The sequence below is a fragment of the Anopheles coustani genome, chromosome 2, assembly GCF_943734705.1.
Source record: "Anopheles coustani chromosome 2, idAnoCousDA_361_x.2, whole genome shotgun sequence".
NCBI lineage: Eukaryota > Metazoa > Arthropoda > Insecta > Diptera > Culicidae > Anopheles > Anopheles coustani.
Genome location: NC_071289.1, coordinates 26,093,989 through 26,112,435, shown reverse-complemented (window position 1 = coordinate 26,112,435; position 18,447 = coordinate 26,093,989). Strand labels below are relative to the sequence as shown.

At 45.7% G+C, this 18,447-nt stretch overlaps 2 protein-coding genes across 3 annotated transcripts in view; one reads left to right on the top strand and one right to left on the bottom strand.

Annotated features, from left to right (window-relative positions):
• Positions 1-18,447, bottom strand: part of LOC131266347 (rap guanine nucleotide exchange factor 2) — a 38,044-nt gene that overhangs the window by 3,959 nt on the left and 15,638 nt on the right. For both annotated transcript variants that reach the window (XM_058268828.1, XM_058268830.1), the window contains exons 3-5: positions 7,911-8,099; positions 3,853-7,834; positions 3,159-3,530 (exon numbers count right to left, since the gene is read on the bottom strand). In XM_058268828.1, coding sequence (XP_058124811.1) covers positions 3,159-3,530; positions 3,853-7,834; positions 7,911-8,099 — 4,543 coding nt within the window. The remainder of the gene's footprint in view (positions 1-3,158; positions 3,531-3,852; positions 7,835-7,910; positions 8,100-18,447) is intronic.
• LOC131266348 (uncharacterized) lies at positions 10,089-13,211 on the top strand. The gene is made up of 2 exons (XM_058268831.1): positions 10,089-10,895; positions 11,227-13,211. Exons 1-2 carry the CDS (start codon positions 10,893-10,895, stop codon positions 11,806-11,808), a joined length of 585 nt encoding a protein of 194 aa, XP_058124814.1. The 5' UTR covers positions 10,089-10,892; the 3' UTR covers positions 11,809-13,211.

Genomic DNA, 18,447 nt, shown 5'->3' with positions numbered 1-18,447 from the left:
TTATGAAGATAAACACTGCAGGGTCCGGTTTTATTTACTTGCTTTTTTTGTGTTGTAGAATAGGATGACGGTTATCCACCGATACACCAGGATATTGTTGTATGTTGAAATGCTACAGTATAGTGAAACCACTCACTGCTTAGTTCCTCTATCCAAAACTTCTTGTTTCCGTTTGGATGCGGATTGTAGAATATATGTCTGTTGGCCAGCTCGTAACTAGGTTACTTTCATGTCCTTACATAAATTTTCATATATGTATATATATAGCGATAGACAAATGTGTAGATAAGAAGAAACACCTTTTGCTCGAATGTATATAGTAAGATCTTACGCTTCTTCATCCATTCCCTTGCAAGGAGGTTTTCTCCTGCTTTGTAAAGGTAGAAAAAAGGAAGTACTATTTATTTCCCACTCAGTCGGCAGTCACACGGTCAGTAAGACTAGCTGATTATACGCCCAGTGCGGTTCGTTTGTTTCCTGGATTGTTATCCTTGTTTAACCTAGGAATCTTATGTTCCATGCTATGACTGGTGGAAACGGTCGACAGTGTGACATCTATAAGAATATGGTTTGTTAGAAAATTCATTCCATAAATATATAGATATACATATTTAGCTTTGTGTGAGTTTTTTTTTCATGTTTTGTGATAACAATTTGATTTGTGTGTTCCCGTCGATAAATGTGCCCAGTTGTGTGCTAGAACGTCCTACGTACGTGTGTAATTGTATTTTTTTTTTTTTTGTTATATCTGCGAATAGTTCCTATGAAATTTAACAATCAGTTTTAGCCTCTTTTTCTGCGTTTTCCTGCATGGTAGATATTAATATAACAACACTGTTACAATTATCCATTCAAAGTGTGTATAAAATGTTTTGTTAGCTGCCTGATGAGGACTATTTCACGCGTCTTGTTACCTACAAAGTCTATAAACTCGTGTTATCTGGAAATGTTGCATTTAGTAGCAAAACTTGTTGGATAAACAACTTAGTTTTTTTTAAAGAACGATAGAAGTAGCAAGCATCCTCTATTTATCAGGTAAAAAAGCTCGTCGAGAAAATTGATATGAATATAAATTCTTGAAATTAAAACGAGAATGAAATAAGCCACAACAAACGATGCTACTTGACGATGAAAGCGAAAAATAAAATGCCTAATGCTATCGAGTATTTCAAATTCTCTTCATTCCTTTTCATTCCTTATATAATGTTCATGTTAACCATTGAGATAGATGTTTGAAATTTATATAATCTTATTTTGAGTTCTGGTGCTATCTTCTTCTGATAGGATTGGTTATAGATACATCTTATAACTTATATTCTTTGCCTTTTTTGGTTTGATTTTCGTATCCATACGATTAGATATAATCATTGTAACAATGATAACGGTACTTTTGATTTTTAACAGTTTTGTTTCTTTCTCTAGCCTCATAGATACCTGAAACATCTTAGCACACGTTTGTGCGAGTTTTTTAAACACTTATCTCCAACTTCCGATTTTACCTGTATGGGCTGTCAGGGCGCTCCTCACAATTGTGCATACCTAATGAAATCTTGCTTGCTTTCTTTGGTAGATACTATGGAGCGAACAGTTAGTTGTAAATAACTGTAATAACAACAAGGGGAGGTTAGCCTCGACTTCATATATCTCCTCCACATTCCAGAGAGTATTCCTGTAAGACGGGGAAAGTATCCTTATGGTCCTGAATATACCGGACGGACCCGAATGGGTACAGTAGGTAGTGAATATACGTAGCCAGGCGTGTGCTACTAGTCGATAGAAAAATATGCTATCTCTTTGCTTTGCTTTATCATCAGTCTTGGGATGGAAATTAGTTTTTGTTGTCACTATAACTTGGGCACAACAGGTTCAAGTGTAAGCTTAATGGTCAGTCGTGGAGATTTTTTTTGGGAATCGTTTCACTTTATACCTTTTTCAATGTATATGAACTACACAAACAAATCCTAGACAAGCTGTATCAAACAGAACTTTATCAGGCGCTTGACTTTAAATCGATTATGGAATGTGATGGAAATGAAAAACGAAGGATTTTTGTTCTGACCAGCTTGGCATAGAGTTGAAATAAACAGCGTTTAAATACTCAGAAAAGAGAAAAAAACAATTCGCTTCTTCTCATCATTCATTTAAACATCGATTCGATCAATTCAACAACAATATACCATCAACTAGTTTTAACTTTTTTTTCCTTGCGTGTGTTATCTGGTTATGCATAGCAGTATGTACTTTTGTGACTATTTTGAATTCCCGTTATTTAATTATCCATTAGAAATGCGGTGTGAAAAACCTTCCTTTTAAGAAGCATATTATACTGATTCACAGGATCTCGGCTCATTGTTGATGCCCTCTTTCCCGGGTTCGTCTTAAACGTCCGTTGAAATCGTTGCCAGGCAATCCGTTTCAACGGATTCGTCGTTCGGGTCGTTACCGTCGTTTGGCTTTGAATTACCAGCGTGCTCTGCAAATATGTAACGTTTCCAGAGCGTGGTCAACGTGGGCGCAACAGTGATGTGTGCGGATGAAAAAATCATATTGACAGGATTTCGCTACCACACAGTATTCACAAACTGGCACATGCTGGAGAAGGTTGTAATTGAAAGATCAACAAACGGAAACACGACATCCGTTTTCCATGCAGCAAAGACTGAATACATGAAATTATAACGTTCAGTGACGACATTATGGAACGGAAGAAGGGAAAGGGAACCATGACACGACAGCATATCTATCAATTCTTACAAATATACGAAAACAAGTATGAGTAAAACCAGTCATTCGATCATCTCATTCCCAATTGGCATTCCCTCAAAATAAACCAAAAAGAGAACATTCAATGGATTTTAAAATATAAACGATAAATATACGGGCCAAACATTCCCGGAATAGAAACAATCATGCTGAAGAGAATCAAGGAAAACAATCAAATGGTGCTTATCATATTCAAAACGAAAAAAAAAGAACTAAAACAGATGAAAATAGTAACATCGATAAGAACGAAAATAGATTCAAATGCTTACAGTAACATCAAATATGTAAAGTAAAAGATCTAAGGCAATAATAGAAGAATAAAACCACTACACTGATGGCAGGAGTAGAAAGTGAAATCTTTGCTACCTAAAAAAGCGACAGCGAATGGCACTTACCGGAAGCGGCACTGCTAAGCACCGTCACGGAACTGCTCTCGGCGGACAGGTCCAAACTTGGCGGCGGTAACGGTGGTGGGACCGAATCGAGCACACCGCCCGCCCCACCTACACCGACCGTTTCGTGTAGTCGAGCCGGGATTGCCGGAGGTAAACTCGACGCAATCGATGCCCCACCGCCGGTCGCACCGGCGTTGCCACTGTACATGGGCGACATGGCGTTGACGGCCGGTGCCACGTAGTTCGGTGCAATCGGGGAAATCCCGACGGCGGCGATGATCCTCGAGGAGGCACCAAAATTTTGGTGCGGCGTTGGGTAGGGTGGCGGGATTGTGGTATTATTGCTCGCTATCCTTCGATGGGCTGTTTGAGCTGAAGTTTAAAAACAAAGACACATAAACAATGTTTTTAAAGGACAGGAAACAAAGGAATTGATTTTTTATATTTCATACTCAAAGTGTCGCCAGCGTTTTTAGAACATGTTTTAGTACAATCATTTTTTATTTTTTTAAATTCATAAAGTATAACATTTATATAGTAGTAGGCTTTTCTGCATCTGGTTTCAAACAAGTCTTAGCAATTGTTTTATTAACAACTTTCATTAAAATGATGGTACTAAACAAATGTTCTAAAAACGCTTGCCAGTCAAAGTGTTAAAAGCAAGAATTTGTTTGTGTTTTCCAGCGGCACTTACCGTAGTTGGGGGGACTTCTGAACGAGCTACTCTCCGGGGGCAGTTCCATTGGGGGTGGAATTTGACTAGGTGCATCGACGGAGCTCTCCAGTATCCGGCTAGCCATGACAGGCCGCCCGTTCGGGTACATCGACATGGTGGTGCTGTAGTTCGGTGGATTCGACAGCATGTTCGGTAAATGGACACCAGCTCCACCACCTCCGCCGGCCGCCGAGGACATTGTAAATCCTCCTCCGCCACCTCCGTGACCCTGCGGCGGCGGATACTGCGGTGGTCCCATTACACCTACCCCAGCCACAGTACCTCCACCACCTCCACCAGCGGCACCTCCTACCGCCGAGCTAGCACCAGCACCGGCGCAACAGTGTGCCGGCGATTGCGCAGGACTTATCGTTAGACCAGTGCCGTGATGCAAATAGGCCGTCGGGGCGTGTCCGTGGTGGAAATGAGAGAGGGTACTGCCGTGATGCCCACCAGGTAGCCCGCCATGATGGTGATGATGGTGGTGCTGGTGGATCGTGTTCAACGGCGGTGGCAATACCGAACCTACCGATGGATGTCTCGGTTGATGGGGCCTTGTTTTCGTTTGCTCCGACAGTGATAGCAGCTTTTTGACGGCCTGTGGCGAGGCGGCACCAAACTTCGGTGCTCCACTGTTCCCACTGCTCGCACTACCGATCGACAGACTGCTCATGCCCAACCCTAGGGCACCCTTTTTGCCCTCGCTCGTCGAACTCGTGCTCGAGGTGGTGGAGAGCGTCGGTGAGGGATACCGTTTGCGCACCTGCACCGTGTTCGGGGTCGTACCACCCTGCGCCTCACACTCCAGCGACAATCGATGCAGTTCGTCCTCGTCCGTCGTGACCTTCATGTTGTTCAGGTACGCCTTCACACGCCGCACCATCTGCGCCTCCTCGAACATCTTCTTCGGATTCGGTGCGGCCGTTGATTTTTTCCTCCGCTTTACCGTCTGGCTGTGGACGAAGGCGGCCGCAGCCGAGGCCGGTGGTGGTGCGGATGGTGGAGCAAGCATCAGATTCCCGCTGCCCGACGGTACCGACATCTGGTTCAGGGCGAGCATGGCCGAACTGGGTGGCTGACATTTGTACTCGAGCATCGTCAGAATGTCGTACGGTGAGTTGCACATGTGCAGCAGCGTCCGAATTTCCTTCGACACCATGCGCAGCTTCTCGAAGTTGATAAGATTCTCGATCTTCGTATCGTTACCGAGATGAATAAAGGTGAGATCTTTCTTGACAACCGGATAGAACGGAATGACGGGCTGCTGGGCGTTTAGCTCCGTCTGGATGAGCTGCCGGTACTTTGACATGTTGCGCGACGGGTCCATCAGGTCCTGCAGGTCGTTAAACAGTTTCTGGTACTTTGACGGCAGCTTCTCCCACGTTTGCCGCAGCCGACTAACGGCCGCATGACCCAACCCGCTGATGATCGCAAACAGACTGTTGAAATTCTTGCACTCCTTGCAGTGGCGTGCGATCTTGATGAACTGCTTGATGATCTTGCACCGGCGCATCATGTTATGCTCGCTGCACACCTCCGTCACCACCCAGAACATCTCCCTGTTGACCAGCTCCGCGAACCGCACCAGCATTGGCTTCCCATACCGGCTCTTCAGATTGAACAGATCATCGATGTACTCGGTCGACTCGATCTGCCGAAAGATGGCAAAGTCCTGCAGGGTCAGCTGAATCGCCAGCTCGTTCGCGTTCAGCTGCAAAAAGTGTACCGCACTTTCGCGAATCAACTCAGGCGCCACGTCGTCTGGCACGAGCGTCTCGGTGATGCCGTTCGTTTTCAGGTAGTAACGCGAGCTCAGCCCGATCCGCTCGGCCAGGTTCTGCAGCTGATCGGGCAACCGGCGCTGCTTGATCATACCACCCTCGCCGACGCTCACCTCGCACAGGGAAAAGTTCGAACTCGGGTCGTGTATGCCGAATTCTTGCAGCGCCAGCATGACCACCTCATGCGCCGTCGTTTCCTTGTGCACCAGCAGATACTTGCACGTTTGATCCGACTTGTACACCTTAAGGATGTGCTCGGGAAAGTCGCTCGCCCGCAGCTCCTCGTAGTACAGCGTGCCGCCGCCCCCGTGCTTGGGGATGATCGCCTCCGTCGATTGCGCTTTGGCCGGGGTGGAGGGATTCTCCCGCAGATCGGGATTGCTCTGGTAGGCGGCGGTCGAGGTCGGCGGTGTTTCGTCCGAATCGGCCGTCGTGATCGAGGAGGTCGATATCGACGACGCCTGGGAGGAAAAGTTCACGCTGATGCCCGACGAACGATCGCTTCCGTCATAATTACTACCATTGTTGCTGTTGCCATTGTTCCCACCGGCACTGCTGTTGCTATTGTTGCTGCTATTAGTACTGCTACTGTTATTGTTATTATTATTGTTATTGATATTATCATCCTGGAAGACCTGGGTATTCTTTGGCAGTAGGTTCATCTTGATCAGTGCCTTCTGGATGCGCTTTTTGCCGCCCAGCGTCATGAAGCTGCCACCCTTGTTGTTGTTCATCTGCGACGAGGAGGAGGATGACGGTGTCGACGCCCCACCAGAGTCCTTCCGCCCGTACTCGATGTCACGCACCGGTAGCGGCATGAGGAACTGCGGCAACCCAGCCTTGTCGACCAGATCGAGCGACTTTTGCGACTGCAGCAGATCCGCTCGCAGTCCCTTCTTCAGGTCACCAAGCTTCAGCTTACTCGAGTCACCGCCACCACCTTCCGCGCTCGACAGCATACCCTTGAACGCCCATAGGTTGCTCTTGACCGTAATACTGAGATGTGTCGTGCCCATCAGAATGTCCAGTGCGCGGGCGCACGTCACGTGTTCGAAGCTTTGCCCATTTACCTCCAGTATTTGATCGCCCCGTTTGAGCCCCGCATCGTACGCTTTCGTTTTTGGCTCTACCCGTGTGATGAAGATACCACCCGGACCGCCCGAGACCTGAAAGTTTAAATCCTCATCCCGCGAGCTGCGCGCCAGCGTTACGTTGCGCTCGCGAGCATTATGTTGGGCGTACACATGCAGCAGTCGCAGCTGCTCGAGCATGTTCTTCTTTTCCAGGGCCGATTCGAAGATTTCCAAAAACTCCATCATCTGCGGGTCGGTGTCAAAGTCCGTGAAATGGTTGTTCACCCAGAGCAGCACCACTCGCGTTACTCGATCGCAAAGCACGCTGTCGCTCGACCCCAACGAAATGTGATGACCCATCGAGACAGCCGTACTGCTGTCCACGTGATCGGTAGATCCGGTACCACCACTGCCATCCTCGATGTTCGTGGTTTCCACGTTGAACCACTTGAGCAGCTGCTTGGAAATATCGATCGGATTGTTGATAAACGTGCGGAATGTGAGGAGGAAATCTTCCACATAGTTCGGATCGGTCTGGGTTGTGTCCTCCACCAGCTGGTGCATCAACCGTTCCACCGTTCCACGGATAACCACGTAGCCTTTGCGGGTGCCATTCTCTCCGGTGCTGTTGCGCAGCTCGGTTACCATGACCACGTGCCCGTCCTCTTCGATCTTCCGTATGTTGTCTTCGCCCTGGTGCTGTATTCGATAGTAGTCCGTCTGTGTAATGCACACGAACTGGCAATCATCGCACTTGGTCCGCATCACGCCCCGATGGTACAGCTTGTCCATCGTTGGCATAATGCCGAAACTGTCACCGTAGTGCAGATACTCCACCTCCCCGGTGCTATGTTCGATCTCCACGTGCCCATTGATGAGCACACTCCACGAGTCCAGCTCTTCGCCATCGTTCATGACGACCGTGCCGGCCTTTTCGACCACCGCGAATACCATCACCGAGCAGAGAGATCGCCGGACCGCGAACGTCATGTTTGTGAATGCTTTCAACTTTTGCGTAAACTCGAGCAGCACCTCGATATCGTCCACCGTACGATCGCTCGGATCCTTTTCCAGGCATTCTCGTACCGTGTCACGTACGCTTAAACTCTGTGAAAGGCAAATGAAAGGGCGCACGATTAGACCTGACGGAACGGGGTGGCTATACGCTAGCTTTTTTACTTACATCGATACTTTCAGCAATATCTTCCTCGTCCGAGTCAACCACGGACTCCACCAACCCGGACAGATCGACCTCGTCCGAGTCCAGAGAAGAGCTTGTCACCGATGTCATGGTATCAGCCTGGCTGGTATCACTCGAGTGCGATAATCGATTTCCCTTATCATAAAGCTCTGGGTAGATGTTGGTTGTAATCTGCAAAAGAAGAATAACATATTCATTTCTGTGTTATTTTGACTCAAACCTAAGATCCTTAAACTTTAACATTCCGCAAAACGACGATTTCTAAATGAGCAACAGATACAATGCTTTTAGTACACTTTAGTACAAAAGCTCTCGTTTTTCGCCGTGTATTTCTCCACGGATATATAAGATAAAAATGCAATTGATTATCAATATCCTTAAACAAGGATATCCTAATATCCTAGAAAACTTTATACTAACCAACCCAGCCCGCAAGAATCACCCGGGAGCTTTAATTTTTGTATGTATTGTCCTATCTGTACACGGGCGAGCAGCTCACTCTGCTTCCCTTTCATTCCTCTCCAACACCCCTCTCCCACAAATTTGATGAGGCGAGATTCTCACTTGGCTCATTCTGCGTCGTTCTCTGTTCGAAGCGTCGAACGGCGCAATTAAAAATAAGCTTTACTACTTTTGTCTCGTTTTTATTTTTTTCCCTCGCTTTCACACCTGCGGCAGGGTACCCCCTGCGATTTACGATGTGTAAATATGTATAGGTTTAGCTTCAACCATTCGTTCGCACCAGCAGACGCGTACCGCGTTTCTGGATTTCTCTTCATTCTTTCATTCGTTTCCAGTGCGTTCACATGCGTGCGATATGATTTTAATATACTCTTCAGTCTATCGCTGCTAGCCGACGCGGTAGCATGCCATAGAAGGCAGCGGAATTTCGTTCCTGGACACGCTTTGTTAAATGTCCGTATCGACCATAAAAACACGCTGCGGTCTCAACCGTACACTTGCCACGCGGTATATGCCTCTTCTTCATCCGTCATTCTCCGTTGCCACCGCCGCAATACCAGTACAGAACATTTCAACTAGAACAAAATCTTCGCTCAGGATAAAACTGTTTCCTAAACGTATCATTATGTTTCTTGCAGTACCTTACAGTCATGGGCAAAGTTTTAGTTAATTTTTGAATGCAAAAAACAAATATATATATTTTATTAATTTTATTTTTATGGGGTGAAGGAAGCCTCGGAGACGAAAGTGGTGCAAGTAAAAAAGTTGTAATTTATTGTTAAGCAAAACTTTGTCGAAGACCGCAATTAGCTATCTTCAACCGTTTGCCCGTTAGAGCCGAAAAACTGTTTCCCTTTAGGTCACGAACAAATCGATTACATCAGCATGTCGGCAGATGATGCACATTCGATTTCTGAAACAAAAAAAATTACTGAAAAATTCTATATTTGGACTTAGAATTTTTTTTTCGTGATGCCTGAGCGCATCAAAACTTATTTTATATTGGACGCAAGAACGGTGATTGTTGGAGCCAGCGATGGCCTAACGTATATAGTTTGCTATTTTCAGAAGGAAGGAACGGAATCGACACGCGACGACATCGCGCCGCATAGAAGACCCCGCCGCATGCATGCATGGAAGAGCGTGTGCGCAAATTGGACGGAGCACGCACAGCCAGCCGACTGAGACTGCATCGTACCAGCGCTGTGGACATACTGCTGAACAGACACGCGCGATAGATTCAGGAAGTCAAGCTGGCTAAGGAAAGAAAGAAAGAAGAGATGAGACAGAGAAGAGGCGCGAACGGTGACCGAGCCACGGGTGCACGACCACCAACGCAGAAGTCAATGCGAAGCAATCGCGGGGCGTGGCTGGTCAAAGCTTACGCTCCGAGCTTTTTTCCAAAGCTTTGCCAATTCCTACAGGGCATGAAGGCAGAACCAAAATGGGGCCAGCTAAAAGGCCACTTTTTCACTATGGTGAGAAAGCTTTCACCAGTGAGATTTTGTGGCACTGGGAAGGTGGTTAACACGAGGCTAACCGCCGACCAAGGTTTCTAATCAACAAGTATTTCTTAGCAAAGGTTTGTAGTATTAAGGTAGGCCAAGATACTTAAAACCAAGATGAAAACATAAACAACAGCTGTCAAAAATATCAGACATCGTCCACCTGCCGATCGCGTCAGTTTGCACAACACGCCGTTCGTGCGCGGTTTTGTATTCCTTTCCTTTAACTCCACTCAATTGAAGTGCAAAAGTGAATTTATTATTCCGGTCGGGAAGCTCACGCTGTCCATAATGCACGCTAACCATTGAGCTAGCTAGGAATTACATTCGATTTCGCAAAAGATAACGCCGCGTCGAGCGGAGCATCCGATTGGAACAGAACGAAAAGGTGGCTTGTGCGAGGGGCGGCGAAAAGCAGTGCAAAAATATTGTTTTTCCACATCCGGGACAGACAGACGGATAACGTCATACAGCTGTTACGGTTGCTGCGCCCTGGGAAGCTGCGTCGAAAAAGCTGCCAGCTCGTGTGTGAAAGCAATCGATAATAACACAAAGCTAGCGCGGGTGGTAAAAACAACAGCTGGTGTACTGCGGGGCCCGAGAGCGGCATAATATTTTCATTGCAACTGGTTTAGATTCACCAGAATCATTAGAAATTCAACAGCAGTGCAAACGTGACTGTGCCTTGCATAAAAATATAATACGGTGAAAATTGATGGTGGCTTCGGTTGTGTAGTTCCAGCTGCACCTCGAGAGTCCTTGGTGGAATATTCCAGGATTCCTATAGCAACGCACGGCTCCCCAGCAACCGCCGCAACAACGAAACGTACCTTCGCGACCGAAACTAAGGAAACCACCTACGACTAGGAAAAGTCGGCCTCGTCTACATACTCAACAACGCCTGCTCAGTGTCTTTCTGTGCTCTGCTTGAAAAAGCAGTGCGTGTTTCCATCGAAAAGAGTAGAACCGGCAGAAAACCACCACCTGATTCACCAGCATGGTAAGGAGGGCATTTACATCCAAATGTTAGCATAACATCATCACCGCATGCGTTCTGTGTGTATGGAGGCATTTTCCATTCTTTTACTTGCTTTTGCACACACCACATTTTTCACACGACTGTTTTTGCATGTAACTTTCCACGCCTTCCATAATCATGGCCAGGCCATCGCGTGGTCAAGGGCATGTGTTTTCACCAAAAACACTGCACGAAACCCACCTAGGGTGGAAACAACAACTTTCCCCCAGTCATTCGTAGAAAAATATTATACAAACATGCGATTTGACCTTTGTTTCATTTCTCGCCGTTGTTTGTTTGTTTTTATTTTTAGGCATCTGGATCCGTATCCGTTTCCACAGGAACAAAAACTACCAACAAAACGGGTATCACCGGAACGTCCGGCGCCGGGGTAACCACGGCCGGTGGCGGTGGGGCCAACCGTAAAAAATCCGGCCCGAAGTTCGAGCTGTCCGACGAGCAGCGGCAGGACATCAAGGAAGCATTCGATCTGTTCGACTCGGAGGGTACTGGCATGATCGACACGAAGGAGCTCAAAGTGGCCATCCGAGCACTCGGGTTCGAGCCGAAGAAGGAGGAAATCAAAAAGATGATCGCCGAAATCGACAAAGACGGCTCCGGGAAGCTGTCGTTCGATGACTTTGTCCAGCTGATGACCGTTAAAATGGCGGAGAAGGACTCGAAGGAGGAGATACTGAAAGCGTTCCGGTTGTTCGACGACGACGAGACAGGGACCATTTCGTTCAAGAACCTTAAACGGGTGGCCAAAGAATTGGGTGAGAATTTGACCGACGAGGAGCTGCAGGAAATGATCGACGAAGCCGACCGGGACGGCGATGGGGAGGTGAACCAGGAGGAGTTTTTAAGGATCATGAAGAAAACGAGCCTCTACTAAGGACTAGGTGTGCCAGAAAAAAACGAATTGAAAACCGTGCGGCGCTATCATAGCGAGTACCTAAACTATGCATTTAATGTTACAGTAAGCAGGTTAGGCAGTATTTGTTTAAGCAACCGATATCTTAAATTAAAATTTTTAAATTGAGTTCACATTACTTTTAACATAAGCTATAATTTTAATTATATTAAAGCGTGAATGTTAACCTTAGATTCTGGAAATGTGGGTTTCACCTAAAAAAGATATTTTTTTAATTTTTAATGCATCTTCTACACCTACATCACCCCGTTCTCCTCAATAATGAATGATTTTCTCAAAGAGAGCTACTACAGAACGTTTGTCAAACGAATAACTTATAATAAGAGGGTAAAAACAAGCGAAAGCTATCAGTAGAGATGAAAACAATATTTATAATCTGATAGGAGTTCGATTTAAAAAAAACAACACAACTTCGTCACAGCTCGCAAACACTGCACAAAAAAAACTATTACTTATGAAGCGATAAAAGAGAAACGAACCGTACCAGAGACTTCTTAACCTTCCTCCAACACGTTATTCATAATAAGTAGATTAAAAATCCCACCTATTTGACTTTTCTCTGTCTCACATTTGCTCCGAGACGAGCTGGAACACCGAGCCTGTTGTAGTAGAACATGTTTTCTCCCCTCAAACAAGTCTAAACCAAGTTCGTATCAGTAGCAAACCGATGCACTTTTAACTAGTTTTTTGGCTTCGGGTAGGAAAGTACCGCAGCTGGCCTAAAACGGTGGTGGGTAAGGGAAATGGTTTGGAAACCACCGCGCAGTCCAGGTCCACCACTCTCTTCCGCTTATCGCCCGCCGAATAAAACGGGCATACCAATAGAAGACTCAACCTCTTATTATGCTTCCACATTAGGCAAAAGACCAGACAACGGCAGCACGATCAATGGCGGTGCTCCGGGTAGGGACGCGGAATGCAGCATCATGCCGGTCGTACGTTGTGTCACGGGCGCGACGATGATTTATTGGGTAGGAGAGTTAAAAAAACAAATGCGCTCTACGGCTTCTTTTAGGCTGATAAGGCGCGCTCTGATGTAGTGAGTTCATGAAACAAAACGAGAAGAAATCTTAAGAGCATAAACCGGAAAGTGTACGTTTGTGAGGAACGGGGGAAGATGGAGAGGGAACTGCATCGGATGAGCTGTGGATGTGGGACGAAGACGAAGTGAAAGGGATTTCAGCGTGTCTAATAGAGCTTGTGGAATCGTGTCGTTGGAATCGTGCGTATTTTCTTCGCTCGAGTAGAAGCGGGTAGCTTGGGAGAAAGGTTTGATCAATGCTTCGACCCCGCGTTGTTGTGCAAGAGGGAACCCGAACGGGAAACGAATGTCAAAAATAAATATTGGGATATATTTTTCTTCCACAAAAACATGTTTCCAATCGATCATTTTCGTTGATGACATTTATCTTCTTATTTGGCTCTAAAATAATGAAAAACCATTTGTTTCTATTGGAATACGATGTAGCACAAGCTCCAGCGACCTGTGAAACTGTGGTGTTCCGGTCGGCAGGAGTCCTTTCAAACCATTTTAAAAATAGACCACAATCCACTACTGAAGGACGAAAACCGAAAGCCGTTTCCATTCGGTCAGTAAACGGTTCAAGCATATCGGACATCGATATTTCAAACAAAGCGATCCTGCTGCTGACGCATATCAAACAGATGTTAGCAAATGATTTGCGTGTAGGTTTGTTTCAGTTTCGAACTTTGCACTCAACTCGGGGAAATTGGGGATCGATCCAAGTTTTCCCCGTTCCAGGATTCGCAGCAAAGTTTGTTCGAAAGACGAACATTCTCTCCCCGCCTCGAGGGTTTGTTCGGGATCTGCCAGATAGTTTCTGGTTGCTTTAATTGGATGTCAATCAAACGCAGCTGGAGCGACACGCTGTGTGTCCTGCATCATGCTGCGTTTGGATTTAAGTTTGATTTTCCAGTGAAATCACTGCTTCCCACAGGGCTTTGACCGAGATAGAGAGAAGCTCGAAACGCAAGTGCACAGAATGCACGACTTAACTTTCCAACTTGCGTCGAAACAATTTGACGAACGTATATATAATTTTCCTACACAACCCAAATTCACCCAACCGTTCGACCATCCGTGCACGACCACCGGATCATCGATCGTATGGGGGAAACCTTATAAATCATGCATTAGAAATGCGAAGCGGATGGGTTACGTAATGTGATTTAAATTCCGAACGACGCACCATCAAATTACCGATAGTTCACGACACCGGAGTGTGGTGTGGGGGAGAGGGTGAAATGTAGAGCTACGTCGGAAAATATTGGATTGATGATGACAGCGCAGCAGAATAATCAGCACGGAAGAATAATTTGCTACATGAAGAACTTATTTACAGACAGTTGTTGGGTATTCTGATTTGGGCCAAATTAAATTAAACACAATATATGTACATCATCTCAATATAAAAAAAAATGTTTAAATCGTTTTAAAAATCTCAATATGAAAAATTTTAATTCTAAACTATAGTAACATCCACTATAGTAACCTCGAACTAGCACTTGTAAACTCAAATTACCATGGCAACGGATGAAACATTTGACGTTCAAGTTAGGGTTCAAGAACCGTTAGGCAGATAGCGTTGAGTCATACATGATGTTTAATGTCCTTTAAAATTTCCTCCTTTTTTGCTGCATTTAACGATCAACTTGGGCATTTACCACTTGAACGTATAGTTTAGGGGCGATTTACCAGCCAGTGAAAGGGAAAAGTAAAAACTCGTATGGTCATTTAAAATCCTCGCTCGCTACCTTTCGCTGCTCAAACAACACTACACTCTGTCCAGTCTGGCTGTTCCCCAAAAAATGGCTCATAATTTTATGTAAAGTATCTCATCGAACCAACCAGAAGCGAAAGGAATCACCTCCCGTACATCCTCGGAAAAGCGAGACTCATTAGGTGGCCATAAAACAAGCACACTCCACAAAATGGAGAAACAAAAATGGGTCCACTTAATCGACGTGCGGGATAAAGTGGAGCCGCACTGCATACCGAATGTGCGGCTAATCTAATGGGTGGAACACACGACGGCTCATCGCCCTCCCATCTCCTTTATAACTCCACAAATATCTATCTCACTTGAGCCGTTGGTAATTCATTTGATGGAGGAATAGAGAAAAAAACGAAGCATGAATGTTAAACGAACCGAAAAAGGGACGGAAAGCTGTGGCATGTCGGGGCAGCATCGGCGCACATGCAGGCATGCACATTTTAAGTGCGCCAGATAAACCAGACTGCCAGACGTCCGCGTTTTACGGTGGATTGTGGAAATCCATTCGAAAACACACAGTCATAGAAACTGGACGCGCCGCTTCGTTCGGCGGCGGCTGCGGGGCGTCGAACAGTTGATGCTGGATCTGGCTTAGCTTTGGCTGACCACCGTTAACCCCCAGCGAGATCCAGACGTGTGCGCACTGCCTGTTTATGTTTTCGTTAGCCACATTCCACTAGTGTAGGATTTTTGTGTGTTTCTTTAGTTTTGATTAGGTTGTTCACGTTTCGATGAACGGGAAACCCAGCTCAGCTTCCCTAATGAACTTTTAAGCAAGACTTTAGGGACTTACGTGTTTCGGAACGCACAGAAGAAAAAACGGTCGATTTAGCTTCATCACAAAACGCACAGACAACCGCTATTTCTAACGTTACTGCAGCTGTCTTTACAGCCGCGAGGAAAAGCCCATACCATACCCACGTGTACTCTTTTCCGAGTACCGGTGCCCGGAGAGCGGCCGAAGTGAAAGTGGGCTGCTCATACAGTTCGAACTCTCTTCTCTTGGCCACTTTCGAGGTACTTGACGCAAGGGCTTCCGTCTTTTCCCCCTTTTCTTTCTGCTTGGGAAATGCTACCTTTGTCAGCATCCTTCCGGCAGGACTCGGGCTGCGGAAAGGGAGTATGTGGCACCAGTACCAATACGTGGAACATGCTCAATTGGGCACTTAATGTAATTGAAGCCGTTCGTCGCGACGTCAACGATGGACGCGGCCTCTTCAGCAGCTTCAGGTCCGTGTCGTTTCCCGGGGGAACTCTACTGGAAGTGTCGAGAAGTCGGGCGAACGGAATAAAATACGGGTGAAAAAAAAACTGAGAAAAGGGGTGGCCACCACCCAAAAGACTAACCATTTTCCTCTTGACTCCCCGCCAACCGCAAAACCGCACACAAACCCACCCGACTAAAACAAGAAGAAAAAAACATCCGCTACCGTTACGAACAAATTTGTACGCGGTTTACAACAATGGGTGACCCCGCGACAATGGTGGACCTGCCGCGGGATCATCAGGCTATTGTGTCGCGATGGTCGAGTGGCTATGGCATCCTATCTGGAGACGGAGAAGAACGTGTAAAAAAAAAAGAAACATAGAGGCAATAGACATAAGAGTTTAAGAGGAGGGAAGTACCAAACCGCCCCGGTGACAAATTGCGGTTGGACAATGTTTCACCAAACAAGCCTTTTTGTCGATCTTTGTCGGTCTTTTTCTCTCGCTGTATCCGACAGGCACCGAAATGCTCGATGAAGAACAATTTGGAACAAAGTTTCCAAGAGAGTTTACGACTTGTTCAAGCCTAGAAGAAGTTTGACGAAATATGGAAGCAGCTGCAACTCAACAGCTTCCGGTTTTCTCCATTTTCTTTCCCTTTGATTTAAGTAGTTGCCATTTTGTTCGTAAATTAAAGAACATTAATCTTCCGGCAATGCGTTTTCCATAAAATTTTTTCATCGAGAGTTTACATACGAGATCACAGAAAAATCCACAATGAAACATTTGCTACCAATTGGTCGGTCAACTTAAATTTTCTAGTTTACTTAAAAACCCCTAGTCCGTAATTTTTTTTTATTGATGTTAAATTAAATTGACGGCTCGTAAAATTCTCTCGGGTCGTGAAACGGGTATATTTGTGCCAATTTGAAAGCAATTTATTTGAAGGAACTATGAACTCTGAAACATTAACAAAATGATCTATAAACCACTCAAAAATTAAATTCTTTTCATTCAAAGATAATTTTACGTTGCAGCATTTTGTTTCATACACCAAGGATGATTTGCTTTCCGATTGGGATCACAAAGATGACCTTTGATAATCAAAACTATTAATATTTATGCCTAACGCAAATCATATAAAGTTTCCTCATCACGAACGAAGATGATTCAGCTTGAGAAAAGCTTGTTATGCTGCCAACGAACGCGGTCTATCCTGTGAAGCTGCATGAAATAAATTATTCCCCCATCAGCACCGCAACCTCCTCCGCCTGACCTTCCTCTCTCCCACCCTCTCAAGCCTTGTGTCAACGGTCGGAATCGTGTCAAGCTACCGTCAACCATCGGGCGCACTTCAAATTGCATTTCCAACCCCGGGCAGCAGGAGGAGGGAAGGAAGGAACTCCCGTTTTTCTTTTCGCTTTTTTCCGCCTTCGAAATCGAACCACCAAATCGGTGTCACCGGCCAATCGTTGACCCTACGCCCCGGGTTCGTCCAGAAGCGGGGCATAAGAAGTGTAAAAAGGGAAACAAAGTACATAAATGCAGCAGCATTGGCCGGACGCCGCGACCCACCATTTTCCACCGCACGAATCGGATCTCTCGTCTAATGATGCTGTTCCACTGAACTACATCGATCCGGCAAACCGGCGCGGGGTGGCGGGTGGCGCACGGGTGCCTTGGACAGTTGCAAAGGTGTTGCCCTCGTTTCTCGGAGTGGAAAAAAGGGAGAAAGAGCAACACCAGCAACATCGAAATGCATGCAGCATAACGAAACGGACACCACTCACGGCGGAGGTGTTTGTCCTGGGGTTGAGGCGTTAGAGAAAAGAAAAGCGAAATGTGGCCGGCGTCTGGTGTGGGGGGGGACAGGACAGGACAGCTCGTGAGATACAAATTGGTTTTGTGCAAACAAACGAGCATATAAGCCGAGTGTGCTCGGGTTGTGATGATGAGTTGTTTGCCCAGCATTTCCGGCCCGCAGATGGGTGGCCGACATCGACGATCCTTCGTGGGCAAATAGTGCTCTGGCATAGGGCTGTGGGCGTTAGTGAAATGACCGTTGGCGACATGAAGGGTGGTCCCGACACTTTCCTGCGATACACAGATGTTCAACCATGCTTTAAATTACCATTCTGTGGGATTCATCCAGATGAATCGAATCATGTTTAAAATTACCATTTTGTAGGATCTATCCGGATGGATGTTTTTAATTTATTTATTTTTTCACGAAAATAGTTTAGGCAACTATGTGAAACATTTCCGATGGGCGTTGGGTTCGATACGAAATATTAAAAAAAGAACATCAAAATAAATGACCACAAAATAAAACATAGTTTTCCAATACGAGTTTCCTTCGTAGTCACCTATATTTTCCTCTACGGCAGCAATTTTTTACAATCAAACATTTGTCGCATTCTAAAAATTGTGTCACGTTACATAAAGTTAAATATGACGAGCAGTTTTTGCATTATACAAAAAGCAGCTTTAGTATCAAGAATGGTGGCGTTTGGCAGCTAGAACATAATTATAAAATTTCTACAATTATCTTGTTTATCCTTAGACAAAAGGATGATTTTAATAAAGTTGCCTTGGAGAC